The 24791-nt window shown below is 40.2% G+C and overlaps 1 protein-coding gene across 1 annotated transcript in view; it reads left to right on the top strand.

Moving 5' to 3' along the window:
- The first annotated feature begins 1183 nt into the window (after positions 1-1183).
- Positions 1184-24791, top strand: part of LOC138967607 (probable ATP-dependent RNA helicase vasa-like) — a 29122-nt gene continuing 5514 nt past the window's right edge. The window contains exons 1-11 of the mRNA XM_070340210.1: positions 1184-1314; positions 5319-5344; positions 8059-8366; positions 8899-8934; positions 12077-12658; positions 13131-13208; positions 13478-13779; positions 18606-18890; positions 19681-19990; positions 21442-21541; positions 23066-23336. Of these exons, the coding sequence (XP_070196311.1) occupies positions 1291-1314; positions 5319-5344; positions 8059-8366; positions 8899-8934; positions 12077-12658; positions 13131-13208; positions 13478-13779; positions 18606-18890; positions 19681-19990; positions 21442-21541; positions 23066-23336 (2322 nt within the window). The 5' untranslated portion in view covers positions 1184-1290. The remainder of the gene's footprint in view (positions 1315-5318; positions 5345-8058; positions 8367-8898; positions 8935-12076; positions 12659-13130; positions 13209-13477; positions 13780-18605; positions 18891-19680; positions 19991-21441; positions 21542-23065; positions 23337-24791) is intronic.

A 24791-nucleotide genomic window follows, 5' to 3' on the forward strand; every position in this document is an offset into this window, starting at 1 on the left:
AAATAGTTTTTAAAACGATTTCGTAAATTTAATTTTGGTCATAATTTTTATATTTTTAGTTTTCAGAGCTTGTTTTTAATCCGAATATCACATATTTATATGTTTTTGGAATCAGAAAATGATGAAGAATAAGATGAACGTAAATTTGGATCGCTTTAAAAACAAATTATTTGTTTTACAATTTTCAGATTTTTAATGACCAAAGTCATTTATTCATTTTTAAGCCACCAAGCTGAAATGCAATACCGAAGTCCGGCCTTCGTCGAAGATTGCTGGGCCAAAATTTCAATCAATTTGATTGAAAAATGAGGGTGTGACAGTGCCGCCTCAACTTTTAGAAAAAGCCGGATATGACGTCATCAAAGGTATTTATCGAAAAAAACGTCCGGGGATATCATTCCCAGGAACTCTCATGTCAAATTTCATAAAGATCGGTCCAGTAGTTTGGTCTGAATCGCTCTACACACACACACAGACAGACAGACACACACACACACACACACACACACACACACACACACACACACACACACACATACACCACAACCCTCGTCTCGATTCCCCCCTCTACGTTAAAACATTTAGTCAAAACTTGACTAAATGTAAAAAGTGAATGTCCTAATTTTCAATTCTTAAATATAGTATATCACAGATACAGTTTTAATAACGTTCCAAAATGTAAACACACATACAAACACTCACACACACACTCACACACACACTCACACACACACACACACACACACACACACACACACACACACACACACACACACACCGTCACACACACACACAAAATAAACTTGAACAACTCAGTGAAGGTTGATTAATGGAACGTTAAATAAAATATACAGATGAATGCAATTTTAAACAATTGGTATTACATTTCATTATTCGTCCTACTAATGAACATCTTTGCGCGGAGGTTCTAAACTAGGACTGAAATAGCCCTGTGAGTTACTCCCAAAATGTATGCCAGATCAGTGTCTACACGCGGACATAAGGCCAATGACGGAGCATTTGGTTAAAAAAAAAATTAGGGTTGTCGACAAAGCAAACTTTGTTTTGTTAGAGATACAAAATTGCTGCAATGATGGTGCATCTTTCGCGTGACCTCTTCATGTCATAAACACAATCAGACCAATGAGAAACGCGATCGCCAAAAACCGCGCGAAATCTGCGCTATCCCCCCACAATCCATTGCGAACGTCCATAACCACCTGCGAGAGACACTACGTGCTAACATTTTTGGGGTCTTGCTATTTTCATTCGTGACAGACCAAGTTCAAAATGGATGAGAATTGGGACGAAGGCGTAAGTATTCATGATGAACGTAGTATTGAAGGCTATCGTAGAACAGCTTGTACAAGACATGGTTTTGAATAAGTCGTTTGGGAACAGCACGTTGCGCTGCTGAGAATTGCACATCCTGTCTGCTTTTCTCAGCAGACGAACTTCATCTAAAGGTGCGAAGTACTGTTTATTGTGTTTGAGATTTTAATTCATGTAAAGTCTGTACATGTCCTCCACGTCTCGTCGAGATTTTGTGTACATAGTACTAAAGCGCTTTTATAATCGACTGATGCGCAAGGAGAACACGGGTTTTGCTTATCTGCATGTGCCGTTTTGAGCTTGGAATTCAGGCATGGGCGCCGAAATATTTGTTTTGTTCTGTTGAAAAAGCATACGTGTCCGCCGAAAAAGTAAGGCTAGGCGCTTCGCGTCGTCGACGACTTTGCTTTCACTAACAGATTTTTAGCCTTTTTTCAAGTTTTTCAATTCCCATGCTTGATGGATGTATTGGCGAGGGTGTTTGGCGTTTCGTGATGGGGTGAAAAAAGCCTTGAGCAAAAATGGTCTTCTTTAATGACACGATCAAACAGTTTTGAATTCATAACTAAAATAGTAAAACAAAACCCACCTGCATTCTACGGTTATTTAACCTTAATTTTTGTTTTAACTGCACAGTACAACAGAAAGTCAACTTCTTGGCATGCAGGGTGTGTGCCCAATCAATGGATCCAACTTGCGCTTCAGTCAAACTGGGAATATCCAGACATGCATTGTTCATTACTGTATAATGCGTTGCCCAAGCTGATGACAGTAAATTAATCATTTAGTATTTACCAGAAAATAAATGACAATGTGTTTTTTTACACCACTAGTAGAATTTTCGCTTGGAATTTTATGTTTACGTTCCCTTCACGGCTTCAGTACCATTGGCATTGAAATGTTATGAGATTTTCTTTTTAGCTCAGCACATGGAAATTATACATAAGGTGGACCTATCTGTGTTAAACCAAGAATCAATTTGGTTTTGCATTGGAGTAGTTTTGGTGGAGGGTGATTTGCAAGCATGAACACTTTTGAACTTTTTTTTATCTCAGTATCTGTGAAATTAAAAAAGCCAAATTCCAGCAGCAAAACAAACCATTTAAGTGAGTGGGTCAAAGACATTTGAAAATATATGGTGCCTATGTCTGTGCTTGTGTGCATTTTGAAGTTTTTCTTGATAAGATTTCTGCAGAGTAGGTCGACAACTGGGGAACGGTCAGCTATGAATAGGCTTTCTGAGCTGGTATTTTTACTGACTTTTTGGCACTGATTTTAACTGACGCAAGTTGCAAAAGCAATCTATGTTCCACACGAATTCAACATTTCAACTTGAGCAATATTGTTGCAAACAAAAATATGTTTTTGTCTGTGTTCTTAGCAATGTTCCAATGAATTAAACCCACCAACGTCTCCCCATCCAACTCAAACATGCCACTCTTCTCAGCGATTGGCATAAACTTGCCAGTGTTCTTGGAATGGTCAATCTTTTCTTGTTCTTATGCTTACTTTTCACTTCTTGTGTGGCATCAGTATTTTTGAATGGGTTCACCTGATATTAGATAATATGGTTTGGGATCTGTAGCAAAAGCATGGCAGTGATTTTTGCAGACAGCTGAAATTTCGGCAAGTTGAGTGTTTTTGTGGTTTTGAAACTCAATCGTACAACCAACATCAGCCAGGCGAGTTGCTGACAGTTTCTGCAGAATTTTTACTTCTCCTGGCAATTGGGCGGGTGATTTGGCTGTCTTATCAGAAAACACTGCTTTGGGCTGTATGGTTGTGAGTGTACAGCATTTTGAGCAAAAAGTCAGTCCAGTTCAGCAAACATAGTTGAGGTTAGAATTGTAGATTTGTACAGGGCAGATTTACCAAGGCCTAAAAAAAAAAATAGGTGTGGTTACGGTAACCCGACCTACCCTATTTTTAGGGGCCGACCCTATAAGTATAACTTTTTATTACATTTGTAAAACTAACAAAAAAAAACGAGTGCAGAAAACGCAATGAAAGCGCTCGAGTCGCACACTTATTTCCCTGTCAAGTAGGTTTAATTTGTACACATTAGAAAAAAAAGTTTAAAAAAAAATGATTGCCTACCTTCCTACCCTATTTTTTGTGTGGCTATGTTACCTTAACCACACCTTTTTTTTGTGCCTAAACTGTCAGGCCTTTTTATATGGGGGGGGGGGGGGGGTGTTCTACATTCAGTTAATTTCTGATATCTGAAAGTAGTGTTTGTGTCGTGCCTCATGACAGGACTTTCGTGAGATGTGACAGGACTTTCGTGAGATGAAAATCCAATGTGACTGACTTGTAGCAGTGACTTATTTTCCTGACAGTAGTTACTGTCAGCTCCAGAAATAACATCAGGCCACCACACTAAAACTGAGTTTCGGTTACAAGACAATTAGTGTAGGTAGGTTGGTGATATATATTAAAAAAAAATACCCAGAGGGCAGTGGCTTTTCATTGGCCCAAACTTTGCAAGTTGTGTAGCCTACATGTCATGAAGTATAACTTTCCTTCTGTAATCTGCAAATCAAGTATTAAAAACAAGTTCTGTGGTTGGGAGAAGGAAAAAAAAGAGTTGTTGAGGAACTGAAAACTGATTTAACAACAACAACAAAATATATATATAAATAACACCCAATCTGAAAGTAGTATTCCTGTCATGTGACTCAAATGGGGAAAATCCAATGTGACTTAATAGTATCAATGACTTCATTTCTAGACTGCTGTTACTGAGTCAGCTCCACTTTTAACCTTTGCTTGCATGTATCTTGCAGATGAATTGTAAATGTTGTTGAAAGTGTTGTGCAAGTAGAAACTGCAGTGTCAGCGGACCGAAGGATTGAGCTCAACATTCTTTTGATTCTCTCAGATTGAACCAGGGCTTAAGACAACAGATATGGCACAGAATGATAGGGTAATTTACTTGTGTTGTAAAACCAGACTGAAATGGTAAAACATTTTCACTTTTGGTTGAGTGAGACATGTACTAGGATTTGGGCCTTAAAACCTGATAACTTGCTATAAAGTGATGGATAAACTATGAGATATTCACTGTGAACCAGTTCTTATTATTTACATTGAACTGCAAGCTGTTCTGTTGTCATGTACTGTTTTGTGTTCCCTTCCATGGCAACAATCTACATCACAATTTAGGAAAGGGTCTATACACATAGTTTGGTTCTTGTGTCAGTCTCTCTTGCGGTGGTCTTGTTCGCGGATCTAACTTGGACCAATGTATTCACAAGACCAGAGAAGAGAGTTACAGTGTTCCAAGACTCAAGGGAAAATACTTAAGTTTGACTTTGATTGAAAATATGTATATGTCCAAATGTGCTGTCTACAAAACGATTGTTTTGTAAGGTCTACATGTCAAAACTGCTGGTCGACGGGCTAGAGGTCAGAACAATGTGTCAGACAGAAAAAGTATGCATCAATGACCCAAGACAAGCCCCCCGCGGGTTAGGGGGAAGAATTTACCCGATGCTCCCCAGCATGTCGCAAGAGGCGACTAACGGATTCTGTTTCTCCTTTTAGTTTTACCCTTGTTAAGTGTTTCTTGTATAGAATATAGTCGATGTTTGTAAAGATTTTAGTCAAGCAGTATGTAAGAAATGTTAAGTCCTTTGTACTGGAAACTTGCATTCTCCCAGTAAGGTAATATATTGACTTATTGTACTACGTTGCAAGCCCCTGGAGCAATTTTTTTTTATTGGTGCTTTTGTGAACAAGAAACATTAACAAGTGGCTCTATCCCATCCCCCCTTTCCCCGTCGCGATATAACCTTGAACGGTTGAAAACGACGTTAAACACCAAATAAAGAAAGAAAGACCAAAGACAAAGGCCTAAGAACAACCCTTTACTGATTTTTAGATTGCTTAATTAACATGGTTAGGTGCCTGCAGTGCTTCTGCTCAGTAAGATTTGTTATGTAGACAATATTGTTTGGATTTTAATGTAACACTTCCTTTTTCAGGGATCATCAGCGCAGCCTGCTGCAGTGTAAGTATTCACACTTTGTTAAATAATGTACCTTTGGCTTTGTGGCTTGTTAAAAAAAAGTTGATACTGAAACACAGGATGTGTGAATTGGTGAGTTAGAATGGCACAGCAGCCTTGAGCATGGCATTGCAGCTTCTCTACTTTTTACATTTTGTCAAGTTTTGACTAAATCAGTAAATGTTTTAACATAGAGGGGGAATCGAAACGAGGGTCGTGGTGTGTGTGTGTGAAGAGCAATGAGTAAACTACTGGACCGATCTTTATGAAATTTTACATGAGAGTTCCTAGGCATGATATTCCCAGACATTTTTTTCATTTTTGAGTCACTTGAGAAAAAGTGACTCTATGTAATCGGTCAGTGTTAGTCTGTCCGGCCGGCCGTCCGGCCGTCCGGCCGTCCGTAGACACCACCTTAACGTTGGACTTTTCTCGGAAACTATCAAAGCGATCCGGCTCATATTTTGTTTAGTCGTGACCTCCAATGACCTCTACACTTTAACGATGGTTTCGTTGACCTTTGACCTTTTTCAAGGTCACAGGTCAGCGTCAAAGGAAAAATTAGACATTTTATATCTTTGACAAAGTTCATCGGATGTGATTGAAACTTTGTAGGATTATTCTTTACATCAAAGTATTTACATCTGTAGCCTTTTACGAACGTTATCAGAAAAACAAGGAAGATAACTAGCCTTTTCTGTTCGGCAACACACAACTTAACGTTGGGCTTTTCTCGGAAACTATAAAAGTGACCGGGCTCAAATTTTATGTGAACGTGACTCCCAGTGACCTCTACACTTTGACGTCTGCTTTGGTGACCTTTGACCTTTTTCAAGGTCACAGGTATGTCTTGAAGGAAAAAAATTGAAATATCATATCTCTGAAACTATTCATCGGATTTGATTCAAACTTTATAGGATTATTCTTTACATCAAATTATTTACATCTGTATTGTGTTGTGAATAGCAATTTCTTCCTGTCCATCTGATGCCTCATATAATATTCAGAACTGCGAAAGTGACTCGATCGAGCGTTTGCTCTTCTTGTTCAATAAAATTGATTGAAATTTTGGCAAAGCAATCTTTGACGAAGGCCGGACTTTGGTATTGCATTTCAGCTTGGAGGCTGAAAATTTAATTAATGACTTCAGGGATGTCGTTAGGCATCGGACATAGAACGATTCAAAGGCTCAAATGTCCGATTCACATAGCCACATGGTGGTCAAATGTCCTATCATTTTCAACTGAGCGCAGTCATTGTCCGACAAGAACTCCATTCCTTCGGACAGGGCGTTATTTTATAATATTCCTTTCATGATAGAAATCTTCAAAAGGCGACCGAACGCGCTAGCGTACAGGTGCACTGAAGTTTTGCCGTGCAGATCTTGCGTTTTCCGAACCGTTTGTGGTATGAGCCGTTTGTGTACACCAGTCTACAGCACACTAAAGTAAGGAGTACGGGAGACAACTCCGACTGACTAAGTCTCGCGTCTGCTTTAATTTGCTTTGAGTGTTGCCGCTGAAACCTCCACAATCACGGAAAGTAAAGTTTCGTCACTTGTAGATGGTGTCGGTACAGCAGGAAATTCCCGGTCTTTTAATAAGGTTAACTATTTATGGCTGACACTGAGAAACTGGCAAACTGTTTAGTCGAATCTGTCAAGCAAAAAGCTGTCAGGAAATCATGCAGTTTGTGTGCCAATCAAAGTAAGAGTGCTGACGTTTTTGATTGCTTTTTAGTTTTGTTTTTTTGTGTGTGTGTCCTGTTTGAAACAAAAGTAATAAAACATACGCACACAATGTTGGTGCATATTCTGATATGTGTGTGTGCACTTGATTTTGTGTTTTGCACTACATTATAATGTCCTATTAAAATGTCTGAAAGCAGTCAAATGTCCTATTGATACCGAAGAGCTCAGGACATTTGTCCTACAGGTATGAATTTGTGACTTTGGTCATTAAAAATCTGAAAAGTGTACTTAAATTTTTTTTATATAAAACGATTCACAGTTACGTTTATCGTATTCTTCATTATTTTCTGATTCCAAAAACATATAATTGTTATATTCCGATTAAAAACAAGCTCTGAAAATTAAAAATATAAAAATTTCGATTAAAATTAAATTTCCGAAATCGATTTAAAACCAATTTCATCTTATTCTTGTCCGTTCCTGATTCCAAAAACATATAGATATGATATGTTTGGATTAAAAACACGTTCGGAGAGTTAAAAAGAATAGAGATATAGAAAAGCGGGCTATCCTTTTCAGCTCAACCGCTACCGCGCTTTTCTGTATTGTTAATTTCACTGCCTTTGCCACGAGCGGTGGACAGACGATGCTACACGTGTACGGTCTTGCGGAAAAAATGCAATGCGTTCAGTTTTATTCTGTGGTTCGACTGAGCTTGACTAAATGTTGTATTTTCGCCTTATGCAATTTTGGTATTATTTTAATTTGATTTTGACTCATAAAATGCTAGCGATTTCATTTTCAAGTTAACTGTATGCACTATTCAGTGCTGGAGCATGCATTCTTCTTTGAAGACATTTTAGTTGTCAGTATTTAGCTGGTAATTGAAAATACCTGATCAGGTATTCAATTTTGAAATATTTGTCTTGTGTGTGCAGAGGAATATTCTGTTCAATTGGGAATTGGGGAGGGGTATTGTTCAGTCTCCATGTGTTCATATCTTTATGATGCACACTTTGCGTCGCAGGAACGGGTCAAAACTGAGAGGCTTTGGGCGAGGCAAAGCTCTGCAACAGTTAGGGACAGAAATGAACGGACAGACGAATGGTTTTGGGTCATCCAACGGGACGGCCCGCAGTGGTTTTGGGGGTGGTAGCAGCAGTGGAGGTGCCTTCGGAAAACCCTCGGGAGGAGGAGGGTTTGGGGCGCCCAAAGCAGCGGATGAAGATGATGGCTGGAATGAGGATGCTCCTCCACCAAGTTCAGGGGGCGGCTTTGGCGGAAGAGGAGGTGGTTTTGGCGGCGGGAGAGGGGGTGGTTTTGGCGGCGGAAGAGGTGAGTGCATTATGCAGAAATAACTAATGATATGTATGTTTCGGAGTTTAAATTCACGGTTGGCTTTTTTCTTCCTCCCTTCCTCCTTGTCTCTCCCCCTCTCCGAGTCCAGGTGGTGACTAATCCAAACATATTTATTTGTGAAAGGGAAGGGATTGCTATCTGACTGAAATACCAGGAAGCAAAATCGTACTTCCCTCTGGATGTCCTAAGTTATTTCAGCTCTGCTCAAGACATTATAGATGGCAGCATGTCATTGAAGAACCATTAATGGCTCGTCCATTAAATGCCACAACAAAAACCGACTGGTTCCCGTCAGGCTAAACATTTGTGATAGCAATTGCATTTCTGAGTGCATACTCCGATATGAAAGTAGATGTGTGACTTGCAAAATGGTTTTTATTCAAATTTGTAGAGTATCGTTAGTATTTTTGATCTGCACTTGTAAGTATTTATAGCTAATGTTTTTCTGTTATTTGTGATTGCATTGCCGATGCTGGTATGTATACATATACTTTTTTGTATGCTGTAGATCGATTTAAAAACAGAAATTTTCAATTTCGTAAACGTATGTGTGTGTGTGTGTGTCCCCTTTAGACTTGCATTAAAGGTGTAAACCTTTTCGTTTGTTTGTGATTTTCTTTCCTCGTGTGTGTAAAATATCCACTCTAACACTGGAATGGTTTTTGTGCTTCATGTGATAATTGAATCAGATGCCAGTGGTAAGAAATTGTTGGGAGGTTGGGTATATTGCAAGATAAGCCATTTTTGCGGGAAGAGTCTTAGGGAGTGTCATAGACTACCAGTACAGCTTTGAAAGCATTGATTATTTATTGTACATATTTGTTAATGATCTTATAAGAATGCATATACATGGTTGCCACTCCCCAAAAATGAAAATCCTGAAAGTCTGGGGGGTACAGGGGGCGTTGCCCCTGCTGGGGAACGCCCCCTGTACGTTGAAAAATTTTAAGATCTGAGAGCCATTATTTGGCCTCCCCTGCAAATTATTTACACAGCACAGCAAAAATAATATCCTCCTTCAAGGGCTATTGATAACAGCACAACAAAGACTTAATCAATCAACAGACAAAAGCTCATGAACAGTTCAGTTTACACTAAACAAAAAGTCCTACCTGAAGTCCAAGGAAATTGTTTCCAATCAAAAAGTTTTCAGTTCTGGGATGTTGGGTCTACCTCACTCTCAGCTCAAGAAAACAAAAACTTGTTGCATGAATCCAATGTGAACTTTAACTACCTTACCTAACCTTGTCACCACACACACACCATGACATGTTAATTCCAAGAATAATAAACTGAAATACAGTTTTGAAGTTGTAAGCAGAACAGATTTAAAGTCCAAAAACTAAGCCATATGTTGTCCTCCAAAATGACAGACAGAAAAAGTGTAGATCTTGAACAATGCAGAACTTCAGAAGTCCAGGAAAAATGTATCAAAAAGTTTTCAGTTCTGGGATGTCACTCATCATTGATCAAGAAAACAAAAAATCGAGAGTTGCTTGTGTCCTTTTTTTTGGGTACAACAGTCTTCTTTTTGCTGAGAGAAGAACTTTGATAGATTTGGAGCAAATGATGCAGAACCCCGTACCAGTCTTATCAATCTTCTTCAGCCAAGTTCGATGCTCTGTGTTTATGTCATTCTTCTCTGCTAGCCATTCCCACTTCCACTTGTTTTTTTATACCTGCCTCCAGTTTCTCAAGCTTAGAGTGATCGTCATCTTCACTGATGTACGGCATGTTGAAGCGAAATTTGCAACGGTTTTCACAACAAACTTTCTCGCATCGACAAATCGCATACACCTAAAAAAAATGGCGGCTTTAGCAATGCCCAGATTCTCTCCTCCCGCCAAAAGAGCTTCAAAACTCAGATTGGAATCTCTGGTCAAAATTCAATCGAGCAAAACGAACCACAATTTTTTTTCTGATTTTTTATTTTTTTTGCAACAAAATTGAAAACCCGGAATTTCCGGCTGTGGACATTTTAAAAAACCGGAATTCCGGCACCTTGCCGGAAGAGTGGCAACCATGCATATATGCAGTATGAAATTGTTTTGCACATATCGCCATCAGTATGGTTCTGAAAGTGAGAGCAGTGGTGTAGAGCCTACAGCCGTTTTACATTTGATAACATGCTGTTGTTGTAAAGTTTACTTAGCCTGCATAGGATAGTGGTGTGATGAAAACTGCAGAATGTTGTCAGGAATTTTACCAACCACATTTCAAAAGCTAATTGGGGATATCTGCAGACTTGTTTACCAGTACGATTTGGGCGTATTTTGTATGCCAAATTATTATCGGTACGACAATACGCGACACACACACAAAATACGACTAAGAAAAAGTCTAGAATACGTTTTCCGGTGTTGGTGTGCCGATTACTTGATGGTACAACTGATACCGGTTTCGGTCAAAGGAAGATAACCCTGACAGCGAGTCTTCAGCTGTGGAAACCTTGTTTAGTTGTTGGCACGCGCGATCGTCTGGACAATCGTGGCAAAATGAAGCAGACAAATTTGCCAGTTTCGGATGACTGTACCAAGTCTAAAGAGCAGAAGCATCAGATTTTCTTTGAGAAATATAAGAAAAGGTTTCCACATCACGTAGAATTAAGGGTATAATACCTTTTGACCCTCCAAATCACATACGAGATGCTCTCTGAAGAGGTATAAATACGTAACTGTTTTCTTCCAAAGAGGTAAAAAAAAACGTACTAGTCAAACGCTAAAAGGGTATAGCCTTTGCTAGTTTACAAGCAACAGCACGCAGGCCGCCTGCTCTACTGAGACCACTAAAGTACACGCCGTGTTCGTGCCACTCCTCTGTCGAGACTGACACGCCGTGAAGCAGAGGTTGCCTCCCTTGTCCTCAAACTGCTCGATATCCTTATACTGATCATCTCAGTGGCACTGTTCACTTTAGCCTATCCGGTGCTGTCGCCTGCTCAAAAAAATGCCTCGCAAAACGAAAGAACAAAAACTACCAGACAGGCAATCATATGGGAAACAAGAGGCGAAGCCTTCAAGGCTCACGTAAGAAATCGACAAACAGTAACACAAACTCAATCACTCCGTCACACATACACACACACACACACACAGTAAGCATAGGTGACACAGTGCAAGAGTGCGAGACACTAGATCTAGATCTGTCTGTCTGTAGCCTACTTACGGGGACACGACTGCCAGATGGCCAGATCGACACTGCGCTTTCGACAGCGCTTCCTCGCGCAGACACTGGAAACACGCTGTGCAGATTAACCTGTAGGAAATCTCCTTTGGTATCTTTATCTATTTTTCTGCAGCTACGAAACCGAACAATGTGAAATCGTCTTCTCCGAATCGGCGAACTGCAGCTCGGGGATAACTGTATCTATACCACAATCCTTCACGTGATCTGACCTAACCTTGACCCTTGACCTGGTCTACATACCACACACGACACAAACCAGTCACCTGTTTTTACCCCCCCAAAAAACCCCACCACCCGTTTTCTTTGGATACACACTTTAACTACATACGTGCCGACGAAATGTTGATCATTGCTTCAATATTTTGAAGCTGTTGCTTGGATAATAACCAGGTAAAATTAGTATTTCGGTGTTTAGTCAAATGTTAAAGTTTCTATACACTCAACTAAACAGGTCTGTATCTGTGTTAAAATGGTTGAAACTTTTTTGTCACTTTCCACAGGTGGTGGAGGCGGTGGCAGCTCGGGGGGTTCTGGCTGCCACAAGTGTGGTGAAGACGGACATTTTGCCAGGGAGTGTCCCAGCGGAGGCGGCGGTCGTGGTGGGGGAGGCGGGGGCAGAGGTTGCCATAAGTGCGGAGAGGAAGGTCACTTTGCCAGGGAGTGCCCCAGCGGTGGGGGTGGTGGCGGCGGAGGTGGTAGAGGTTGCCACAAATGCGGCGAGGAAGGCCACTTCGCAAGGGAGTGTCCCAGTGGTGGTGGGGGAGGTGGTGGCGGAGGAAGAGCGTGCCACAAGTGTGGTGAGGAGGGTCATTTTGCCAGGGAGTGCCCCAGTGGTGGAGGGGGAGGTGGTGGAGCCAGGAGCGGCGGGGGATTCAGCAGACCGGAGGGAGGGTTTGGGAAAGCGTCGGACAGCAATGGATTCGGAGCCCCTTCTGGTGACAGTGGAGGTGGCTCCAGGGGCGGAGGGTTTGGAGGCTCTTCAGGTGGCGGTAGGAACGATGCCAGTGGTGGGGGCAGCGGTTGCCGCAGATGTGGAGAGGAAGGCCACTTTGCCAGAGAATGCCCTAACAAGGGTGAAGGAGGTGAGACTTTCTGCTGCATGGTTTTCTTGTTACCTCCCCTCTTCACGATCAGTTAGTTTTTTCTTCTATTTAAGCAAGATTTTTGGGCTTTCCTTTCTTTTGTCATCCAAAAACAGACGGCTAACGTTCCAAAATTCAGAATTCAAATTTAAAAAAAAAATGAGAATAGAAGGTAATTGGAAGGTTTAATTATTGACAAAGAGAAAATTGCAAGCGAGTTTAGAATTTGAGAAGTTCATTATCCGTATCATAAGTGTACGTTTACCAAGAGAGACAAAACAAAACTGGCAGGGTAACCAGTTATAGTGCCTGAAAATGTCAGTCTTCAAGTCAAAAAAAAAATCTGGTTACCTCATAGGCCACATTCAATAGGTATTGCAGCTACAGTGATTGGTGTTGATGCTGATTGTCCGTGATGTTCAGGCTTCTGTATAAGAAAGTATTGCATGTGGATCTTTACTCTGTCTTACAGGAGGACAAGGAGGAGCATGCCATAAGTGTGGGGAGGAGGGCCATTTTGCCCGTGAATGTCCTCAGGCTCTTGCTGACGGTAAGCTTTCAGTCATGTTGGATGTAAAAGTTCTGTTGTGTTGTTTCTGACCATTGAATAAATTATTGTGCAGAACCTCGTGTGTATGTGTTTTGTTTTTTTGTTACGTGTATTTTTTAAATTATTTTTATTTAGTTATGTAAATGTTCAGATGTTAAAGCCTCAAAATGATGCCAGGGTTATAGATATGTAAACTTTATGTAGTGACATGCTTTATGAATAACGAGAGATGGCATTGCCTGTAACTAATTGTACTGTTTTATTTCCAGGCGAGAAACCTCGTGAGATCTATGTGCCACCAGAGGCTGATGAAGACGACCTGTTCAAGTCAGGCATCCATCAAGGCATCAACTTTGACAAGTATGACAACATTAATATAGAAGTGACGGGCAACGACAGTAAATTCAAGCCCATCAGTTCCTTTGAGGAAGCCGGGCTCCTGCCCACTTTCTTGCAGAATGTCCAGAAAGCCTGCTACGTCAAGCCGACTCCCATCCAGAAATACGCCATTCCTGCCATCCTGGCTGGTCGTGATATCATGGGCTGCGCTCAGACCGGCTCTGGGAAAACTGTGAGTACTTATATATACAAAACTAAAAACGTCCCTTTTCTGCAAACATTTACCGTAAAATACATTAAATTACATACTCTTACTCCGAATCACATGTATGCACTGAGGCTGTAGTCCGTGCTGAAGCAATGTTTTCTGAGATGATTGTAAAAATGAACTTGCCACTGTCAACCGCAGATGTTATTTCACAAACTTTATCTTTTCATTATCAATCTGTTTGGAAGACACTGGTTATAAGGCTATAAACTGACACTTAAATAAAATTGTTTTATCCCTGTTGTATTGGAAGGAGTTAAATTCTGAAGGTGTTCACAAGACATGCTATTCTTACACAAACACGTTTGCACCCACGCGTACATTTTCCCTAGCCCATATGGCTTTGCTTGCAAAGTACACCAACTTTTTGAAAAATACACTCAACTTTTTGGGAAAGTACTCTTGCCTCGGGTTTAGGGTAAACAGGTCTGAATATTGATCAAATGAAAATTTGTTCGTTTCTGATGGTCACTTTTGTCCCGTGTACTGTACATAGTTTTTCACGTATGTGTTTCGCGTGCGTGAGTGCGTATGTTTGTGATAATGTATTATTGTGCAATGTGCTTTATGTAGTGCGTGTGTGTGCCCATGCATGTGTTTGTGATAATGTTTTATAGAGCAATGTGTTATTTATTGATATGTGTGTGTGCCCATGCATGTGTTTGTGATAATGTTTTACAGAGCAATGTGTTATTTATTGATATGTGTGTGATTGCACGTTAAATAATGTTTGTATTGTGATTGTACAGCGCTTTGAGCAGGGTTAAACCCTGGATACATGCACTATATAAATATTATGCATTATTAATACAGTGGTCGCCGCTTAATAAAACCACTTCTGGACCGACGAAAAATGGCTTTAATAAGCGGCGGATTTATTAACCGGCGGTCCAGGAATACGTCATTTTCGAAAGAAAAAAAAATCTCTTTTGTTTACGTCACTCAGTCACTTTCTTTCGTCATTTACACTTGTTTGAATCTAAACAAAACTTCACGAAGGATGTTGAACTTTTGTTTTAATTATGTACATGTACGTGTACTTTGATCACTTCGGTACATCAATAATTTCACTGTCACCGTCACGAACCATTACTCGTCAGAGAAGAACGATTTTATGAGTGTTTGTTTGTTGGTCGTCTTCCACATCAGAACAAGATAATGTGAGTTTTAGTCACAAACTACGTGATTTCTCTGAGAAAACTGGCTTTAATAAGCGGCGGGTTGGTTTTATTAACCGGCTTTTTCTAATACATAAGATATAGTGATAAATCCGGACCGTCTGAAATCGGCTTTTATAAGCGGCTGGCTCTATTAACCGCGGTTTTATTAACCGGCGTCCACTGTATTATGTTGATGTTTCTGTTTTTCACAACTCGGTCTGTCAAGAGTTTAACGTCCCCTCAGACCAGTCGGCCTATGTTGGGACATTTATTTGTAATACAGTGAAGATGTCATGTGATATTTGACTCAAACAACCTACTGCTGCTATCTTCTTCGAAACACGATTTTCAACTCAATGTGTGTGTTTGTGAGGAAATAAAGTTAGGACTGGAATAACAATTATTCAAGAGATCTCTTCAAACGTCTCTATACAGTCTTGTGTTACTGTCTGGCATCTGCCTCGAGAGTGTGAGAAAAATGTCTTTTTATATTTAGTCAAGTTTTGACTAAATATTTTAACGTAGAGGGGGGAATCGAGACGAGGGTCGTGGTGTATGTGTGTGTGTGTGTGTGTCTGTGTGTGTGTGTAGAGCGATTCAGACTAAACTACTGGACCGATCTTTATGAAATTTGACATGAGAGTTCCTGGGTATGAAATCCCCGAACGTTTTTTTCATTTTTTTGATAAATGTCTTTGATGACGTCATATCCGGCTTTTCGTGAAAGTTGAGGCGGCACTGTCACGCCCTCATTTTTCAACCAAATTGGTTCAAATTTTGGTCAAGTAATCTTCGACGAAGCCCGGGGTTCGGTATTGCATTTCAGCTTGGTGGCATAAAAATTAATTAATGACTTTGGTCATTAAAAATCGGAAAATTGTAAAAAAAAATAAAAATTTATAAATCGCTCCAAATTTACGTTTATCTTATTCTCCATCATTTGCTGATTCCAAAAACATATAAATATGTTATATTCGGATTAAAAACAAGCTCTACAAATTAAAAATATAAAAATTATGATTAAAAATAAATTTCCGAAATCGATTTAAGGGGAGGTGGGCCAGTGCACTACCTTTTTTTCAATTTTGAATGTTTTATTGTGTCTGAATGTTATTTTATGAAAGAAATGAACAAATGATGACAAAGAATAGTCACTTTTTGTATTTTCGGTTGCTGGTTTTTGTTTTACGCGACAAAAACAGTCAAAATACAGACAAAAGTGGAGTACAGGAGATACACGGATTTTCATCAGATGTGATTGTCACACTTCTAATTATTTTTTTATTTTATCCTTCTGGGTATGCTCTAGGGGATTACGAAGCAGATTTTGTTTATTATATTTATATTTGGAGTTAGGAACACTTCTTTGTTACAACTGTCAAACTTTAGGGTAACGCTTGCAAAATTATTTTTTGAAATAATCTGGATATGACTATAATAAAATTTCAGCAAAATCCCTTCGTAATCCCCCAGAATGTTATATTCTGCACAAACTACAAAAGAAAATATTGCTCTAGCTAAATTACAGCCAGAGAAATCGCGTAACCCAAGACGCAACCGTAGGCAAAATGGCTGAACTGAGAAAAACGACATTGAAGATTGAACACCACAGAAACACTATTGAAACAGACACACAAGGACACAACTGTGTTATGAATGAACAGCTGAGTTTATTTGAATTGCAAACTACTTAGCCTTTAGCACGCCAGCAGAGAATTTATGCGTCCATCCTTTCTTTCTCTCTGTCAACCAGCATGGGGATACTGCCCCAGCGCTAAACGTGTATCAATGACCCGATTCTCGTTTGTATTTGCATGCGAGAATAACGGTATTTTTAACGGTAACTTACTTGAGCCAGAACGAGACTTATTTCCTTCCGTTATCTCGTCGATTTGTTGGTTTCCTCGAAGTTTTCTGCTTTTGTTTTTACATCGATACAGTACTTTGGTGCTTCGACAAGCAAGATGGAGGATGATGAGTTTGAAACTTTCGTTTGAGTTGTTTTTTGACAACAAATCGTACGTGGAATCTGAACGATTTACTGAGGAAGCTCTTCGCAATGAACTGTGTACCGCGGTGAAGAAAATGACACAGTTCGTCAAGACAGTGACGGAATTTACGAAAGTGCAGATTGATACAAACAGTTGCTGATCCAGTTTCGTTCGGGAAATGGCAGGCCCAGGAAACATTACCGATAATCTGACTGATGTTGGATACTTTCTCCTGTTTTTGTTTTTTTTGCGTAGCAAATGCTCAACTTGCTTGTCGAGGAGATACTGCACAGAAACTGACTCAAATTCAGCGCAAAGCAAGCCAGTGCCGAGACGTAAAAAGTGTGCTGCATGGCGTGTTCGGAAATGGCGACTTGTGGATCTGCGTGGAGATCAAAGCTTTCCTCTGTATCGGAAACACCGACAGAATCCAAACTTTGGCCTAGTACCAGCGGAACTACTTGTTGTTGCTAACCGAGCTAATAAACACATTGTCCTCTTTCTTATTTCGAGCCATTGTTATCGTATCAAAGGTTGTTTCTCAAGGAAAAATTCGCTTTCGGTTGTCACCGATCGTTTGATGTGTAACCAGGATGTTGTAAAACCGAGTGAACTTCGGGTGTTCCCGTCATGGCCGAGAGTCTCTTCGGTAGTTTCCGTATGCAAAATTCGTAAGCTGAGCATGCGCACCCACAAAGTAAACTGGTTCCCGATTTCGGTTTATGAAACGAACCAATGGATGTCGAGTACCTTCCAAATAAGGACATTTCCGTTCGATTACGATTGCTGCCTTTGCAACGGACAAGTGGCTGAGTGAATGGAACATTCATCAAAACACTGATGTCATGTTATAGGTCAAGAGCTGCTGCGCAGTTTCGTATGTCGTGAATGCACTGTTTTGCTGAGGACAAAGCCGTAACTAGCCTTTGAAATGAGACATTTTTTGGCGGGGGAATATCGACTACAGAAGACAATCAATGCCACACATGTTCACATTTTGTCTTTATTGACAGATAAATAGGACACTTTTGACAAAAACACCGACACACATGGATGATAGGTATGTTATGGAAACATAATCTGCTAAAATACCCAAAACAGTGTTTTGAACGATTTGGTCAATTTTGCACTGGCCCACCTGCCCTTAAAAACAATTTCATCTTATTCCTTGTCGGTTCCTGATTACAAAAACATATAGATATGATATGTTTGGATTAAAAACACGCTCAGAAAGTTAAAACGAAGAGAGGTACAGAAAAGCGTGCTATCCTTCTCAGCGCAACGAATACCCCGCTCTTCTTGTCAATTCCACGGGCACTGCCTTTGCCACGGGCGGTGGAGTGACGATGCTACGAGTATACGGTCTTGCTGCGTTGCGTTGCGTTCAGTTTCATTCTGTGAGTTCGACAGCTACTTGACTAAATATTGTATTTTCGCCTTACGCGACTTGTTTGTTGTTGCTGCGATGCCCGCAGAATCCCTTCATATGGCGGTGCTCTCAGACACCTCATACATAGGCCAGGCTGTATATGAAAAAAATACTTTGTCAAAATGTAGTTGTCTTTATTCGGAGAGATCAAAAATAACTTGTTTGAAATGGACCCAAAAAAGTCTTTAAACATACCGATTGTTTGTACAGGCTGCATTCATCCTGCCTGTGCTGACGGCCATGTACCAACAAGGCCTGACCACCAGCTCTTTCAGCCCGGTGCAAGAGCCACAGGCCATCGTTGTCGCCCCCACGCGCGAGCTGGCCACTCAGATCTACACAGAGGCACGCAAGTTCGCAGCACGCACAGACATACGCCCGGTTGTGGTGTATGGAGGAACGTCCGTGGGTCACCAAATGAGGCAGGTGGAAAACGGGGCCAACATCGTGGTGGGCACACCTGGCCGTCTCCTGGACTTCATCGAGAAAGGAAAGGTTGGTGTACAATTGTACAGTTTATGCAGAGCGCTGCTAATATTGAGAAGCTAAGGCTACTAGGTTTTCGTGTTGATGCATGACAGCAGAGATAAAAGAAACAATAGCAATCTGATTCATACAAATCAATAACTTGCACACCTGAATACCGTTAGCTCCTCTTAGAGTGAAGATTTATTTAATGCTGATATCATAGAGGCAAATGACAACAACTTGTACCTGCATAAAATCTGTCACTTTACATCCAAACTGTCAGTAAGACTGTTTAAAATATCAGAACACATGTAAACAAACTGTCAGTAAGATGTTTGAAATATCAGAACACATGTAAACAAACTGTCAGTAAGATGTTTGAAATATCAGAACACATGTAAACAAACTGTCAGTAAGATGTTTGAAATATCAGAACACATGTAAACAAACTGTCAGTAAGATGTTTGAAATATCAGAACACATGTAAACAAACTGTCAGTAAGATGTTTGAAATATCAGAACACATGTAAACAAACTGTCAGTAAGATGTTTGAAATATCAGAACACATGTAAACAAACTGTCAGTAAGATGTTTGAAATATCAGAACACATGTAAACACACTGTCAGTAAGATGTTTAAAATATCAGAACACATGTAAGCACACTGTCAGTATCATGTTTAATATATCAGAACACATGTAAACAAATCGAGTGTGATATGTGGAGGTTGAAAAAGAATGTTTGACCCACCTGTTTTTCCATTCATATCCAACCTGTTGACACTAACTGTAATTGTTTCTCACACTCCTGTCCTCAGATCAGCCTGGCAAAGACCAAGTTCCTGATCCTGGACGAGGCTGACCGCATGCTGGACATGGGATTCGAACCCTGCATCCGCAAGCTGGTGGACACTCTGGGCCTGCCGCCCAAAACCCAGCGACAGACCCTCATGTTCAGCGCCACCTTCAAGGCGGAAATCCAGCGGCTTGCCGCAGACTTTTTGAACGACTACCTGTTTATCACGGTGGGCATCGTGGGCGGCGCGTGCTCGGACGTGGAGCAGACTTTCCTGGAGGTGGACCGTCTGCAGAAGCGGGAGTACCTGTGTGACATCCTCAACACAGCAGGTACAGTGGAACACTCCACCCCTCTCGGGGATTTAAGATTTGTGAAAATCAGGTCTAAACAAGAAGGAACTGTGAAAATAGGGTTGAATATATATACAGAGGTTATGAAGAGAAAACAGGGTTGAATATATATATAGGTTATGAAGAGAGAATAGGGTTAAATATATATACAGAGGTTATGGAGAGAAAATAGGGTTGAATATATATACAGAGGTTATGAAGAGAAAATAGGGTTGAATATATATACAGAGGTTATGGAGAGAAAATAGGGTTAAATATATATACAGAGGTTATGGAGAGAAAATAGGGTTAAATATATATACAGAGGTTATGGAGAGAAAATAGGGTTGAATATATATACAGAGGTTATGAAGAGAAAACAGGGTTGAATATATATACAGAGGTTATGGAGAGAAAATAGGGTTGAATATATATACAGAGGTTATGGAGAGAAAACAGGGTTAAATATATATATACAGAGGTTATGGAGAGAAAACAGGGTTAAATATATATACAGAGGTTATGGAGAGAAAATAGGGTTAAATATATATACAGAGGTTATGGAGAGAAAATAGGGTTGAATATATATACAGAGGTTATGAAGAGAAAATAGGGTTGAATATATATACAGAGGTTATGGAGAGAAAATAGGGTTGAATATATATACAGAGGTTATGAAGAGAAAATAGGGTTGAATATATATACAGAGGTTATGAAGAGAAAATAGGGTTGAATATATATACAGAGGTTATGAAGAGAAAATAGGGTTGAATATATATACAGAGGTTATGGAGAGAAAATAGGGTTGAATATATATACAGAGGTTATGAAGAGAAAACAGGGTTGAATATATATACAGAGGTTATGGAGAGAAAATAGGGTTGAATATATATACAGAGGTTATGGAGAGAAAATAGGGTTGAATATATATACAGAGGTTATGAAGAGAAACCGGAGTCTTGATGGGGAGTTTTGAATCGGGAGGGACTTGCAACAGGGGTTCCACTGTGTGTGGGCTTTTCTTCCGTTTCTCATTGCTTGCTTCTTTGTCTGTATTGCAAGGGATAGGAGCACCATGTGCGAACCAGTGGTTTGTTGTAAATTAGGCACGGCAGAGCATTACAAAAGTTACTAGTGAATGTGGTTGGCAGAAAAGGTACAAGAATATAATACATGTGATCAACAAATGTTAAAATGGTGTCATTAGGATGTATGTTGACATAATTTTTCTGAACAAAGCATGTTCCTGATAATGCAGTCAACGTTTGGTTCCAGTTAACCTGTGTACTAACAAGAAAAAACTGTCACTGATACTATGAATGCCTTGATATGACTGACAAATACTTTGTGAAGTAAGGCCTTTGGAACCACCTGATGTAAATTTGGTGTTGTGCGCTTTATTTCTGAGTGTTATGAAGTGAAAATATGAGATGATGTGGCTTCTGTTGCAGGCACACAGCGAGTGCTGGTGTTCGTGGGACAGAAGCGAAATGCCGACTTCCTTGCTTCCTACCTGTCACAGACTGGCTATCCCACAACAAGCATTCATGGGTGAGTATCTCATTTCTGGTTTGCCGTGCTAAAACTGTCGCAAAGTTTAAATGTCATCGTTGAAAGAAACAATCAGTGTGGAAGGAAAATATTTTGATTTGCGTTATTTGCAGACTTGCCTCTGCTGTTGTATACTAGCCACAGTGCTGACGATGCATGTGCACTTTGGTATGCCAGGCTTTGGTATGCCAGGCTTTGGTATGCCAGGCTTTGCAGACCACTTCTTTTTGCCTGCACTGCATAAATTACAATCTTCCTGAAAGTAACCTTGCATGCTAAGAGAAAAGAAGAACGGGGGAAGTTCTGAATCCTGAAAGGATTACGCTCATGTGTTAGAGTGAATAAAAAGTGCATAAAACAGTTTATCCTACATACATGAGAGACCACTCATGAAATAACAATATCGTTCAAACCACACGTGTGTATATCGCTTTCGCTCGCGGTTCAATATTTTAAAATGCAACTTGTGTAAAAATGGTACAACACAGCAAGCCATGTACGTAGTATTCTCTATATATGTAGTGATTGCAGAGATCGTCTGCAACCCGTGTAAAACTAATACGACACAGAAATCCATGTAGTATTCTCTATATACGTAGTGATTGCAGAGATCGTCTGCAACCCGTGTAAAACTGGTACGGCACAGCAATCCATGTAGTATTCTCTATAAACGTAGTGATGGCAGAGATCGTCTGCAACTCGCGTAAAACTGGTATGACACAGCAATCCATGTAGTATTCTCTATATATGTAGTGATTGCAGAGATCGTGTAAAACTGGTACAACAAAGTAATCCCTGTAGTATTCTCTATATACGTTGTGATTGCAGAGATCGTCTGATGCTCGTGTAAAATTGTACTACGCAGCAATCCATGTAGTATTCTCTCTATACGTTGTGATTGCAGAGATCGTCTAGCCATGTAGTATTCTCAATATATGTTGTGACGACGCAGAAAGCCATGTAGTATTCTCTATATACATTGTGATGGCAGAGATCGTCTAGCCATGTGCCCCCCGCGGGTTAGGGGGAGTCCAATATTGGTTGGGACCAGAAAGAATTTACCCGATGCTCCCCAGCATGTCGTAAGAGGCGACCAACGAATTTTGTTTCTCCTTTTACCCTTGTTAAGTGTTTCTTGTATAGAATATAGTCAATGTTTGTAAAGATGTTAGTCAAGCAGTATGTAAGAAATGTTAAGTCCTTTGTACTGGAAACTTGCATTCTCCCAGTAAGGTCATATATTGTACTACGTTGCAAGCCCCTAGAGAAAATTTTTGATTAGTGCTTTTGTGAACAAGAAACAATTGTCAATTGGCTCTATCCCATCTCCCCCCTTCCCTCCGTCGCGATATAACCTTGAACGGTTGAAAACGACGTTAAACACCAAATAAAGAAAGTCTAGCCATGTAGTATTCTCTCTATACATTGTGATTGCAAAGATCGTCTAGCCATGTAGTATTCTCAATATATGTTGTGACGACACAGCAAGCCATGTAGTATTCTCTATATACATTGTGATTGCAGAGATCGTCTGCAGCGTGAGAGAGAGGAGGCGCTGCGTGACTTCAAGTCGGCCAAGACTCCCGTGATGATCGCAACCAACGTGGCCGCTCGTGGCCTTGACATTCCTGACGTGGCCTATGTCATCAACTACGACTTGCCGACAGACATAGACGAATACGTGCACCGCATCGGGCGAACGGGAAGGTGCGGCAATCTTGGAAAGGCCACCAGCTTCTACAGTCAAGATACTGATTTTGCTCTGGCCTCCGACTTGGTTAAGATCCTTAGTGAGGTGAGCAGTCATTGGTTTTCTCTCTCTCGCTTGGGAATTGTCATGTTGGGAGAGGCTTTATTTATTGTTGCAGCAAGTATAAGTATGGTGACTTGCATGATATTGCCTCTGAGTTAGTAGTACAGTGGAACCCCCTTCTAAAACCTCCACAAATCTAAGAAAATAAGGTCTTCAAAAGGAGGAGTCTTAAATGGGGGTAATTTTACAGAGCTTATAATCTAAAAGTGTGAGAAAACAAGGTCTTAAATATTTTGAGGAGTCTTAAATGGGGGTAATTTTACAGAGGTTATCTGAAAGTGGGAGAAAACAAGGTCTTAAAAAGGAGGGTTCCACTGTATAAAACTGCTGCTACCTTCCATCCTTGACTTCTAGTCAGCTGGAGGTTTTCACAGCAAGGTGTTGGCCAGCTAATGGAGGGGAGGGAACCCAGGCATTTCCTCTTTTTATCTCCCATAGCTAGATTACCTATTTTTTGCTTTTTACATTTAGTCAATCTTCGACGAAGGCCGGGGTTTGGTATTGCATTTCAGCTTGGTGGCTTAAAAACTAATGAGTGAGTTTGGTCATTAAAAATCGGAAACTTGTAATTAAAATGATATTTTTATTAAACGATCCAAAAACAATTTCATTTTATTCTTCGTCATTTTCTGATTCCAAAAACATATACATATGTTATATTTGGATTAAAAACAAGCTCTGAAAATTAAAAATATAAAAATTATGATCAAAATTAAATTTCCAAAATCGTTTTAAAAACTATTTCATCTTATTCCTTGTCGGTTCCTGATTCCAAAAACATATAGATATGATGTTTGGATTAAAAACACGCTCAGAAAGTTAAAACAAAGAGAGGTACAGTAAAGCACAGCGCAATCGCTACCATGCCAAACAGGCTCGTCACTTCCACTGCCTTTTGCACTAGCGGCGGACTATGTTCAGTTTCATTCTGTGAGTTCCACAGCTTGACTAAATGTAGTAATTTCGCCTAACGCGACTTGTTATTTATGGTTTTGACTCGGTATTTAAAAAAAAAAAAAGAATAATTATGAAATGTTATAGATATGCGCACATGGAAAAAGCGTGAATAAAAAAATGTTGGCATCTGTATTTCAGTCAAGACAAGTAGTTCCTGACTGGCTGGCCAACTATTCATCGTCAGGTGGACAGAGTTGTAATGTAATGTTGGTATTTGTGTTTCAGTCAAGACAAGTAGTTCCTGACTGGCTGGCCGACTATGCATCGTCAGGTGGACAGAGTTGTAATGTAATGTTGGTATTTGTGTTTCAGTCAAGACAAGTAGTTCCTGACTGGCTGGCCGACTATGCATCGTCAGGTGGACAGAGTTGTAATGTAATGTTGGTATTTGTGTTTCAGTCAAGACAAGTAGTTCCTGACTGGCTGGCCGACTATTCATCGTCAGGTGGACAGAGTTGTAATGTAATGTTGGTATTTGTG

Source organism: Littorina saxatilis, linkage group LG5, assembly GCF_037325665.1.
Source record: "Littorina saxatilis isolate snail1 linkage group LG5, US_GU_Lsax_2.0, whole genome shotgun sequence".
NCBI lineage: Eukaryota > Metazoa > Mollusca > Gastropoda > Littorinimorpha > Littorinidae > Littorina > Littorina saxatilis.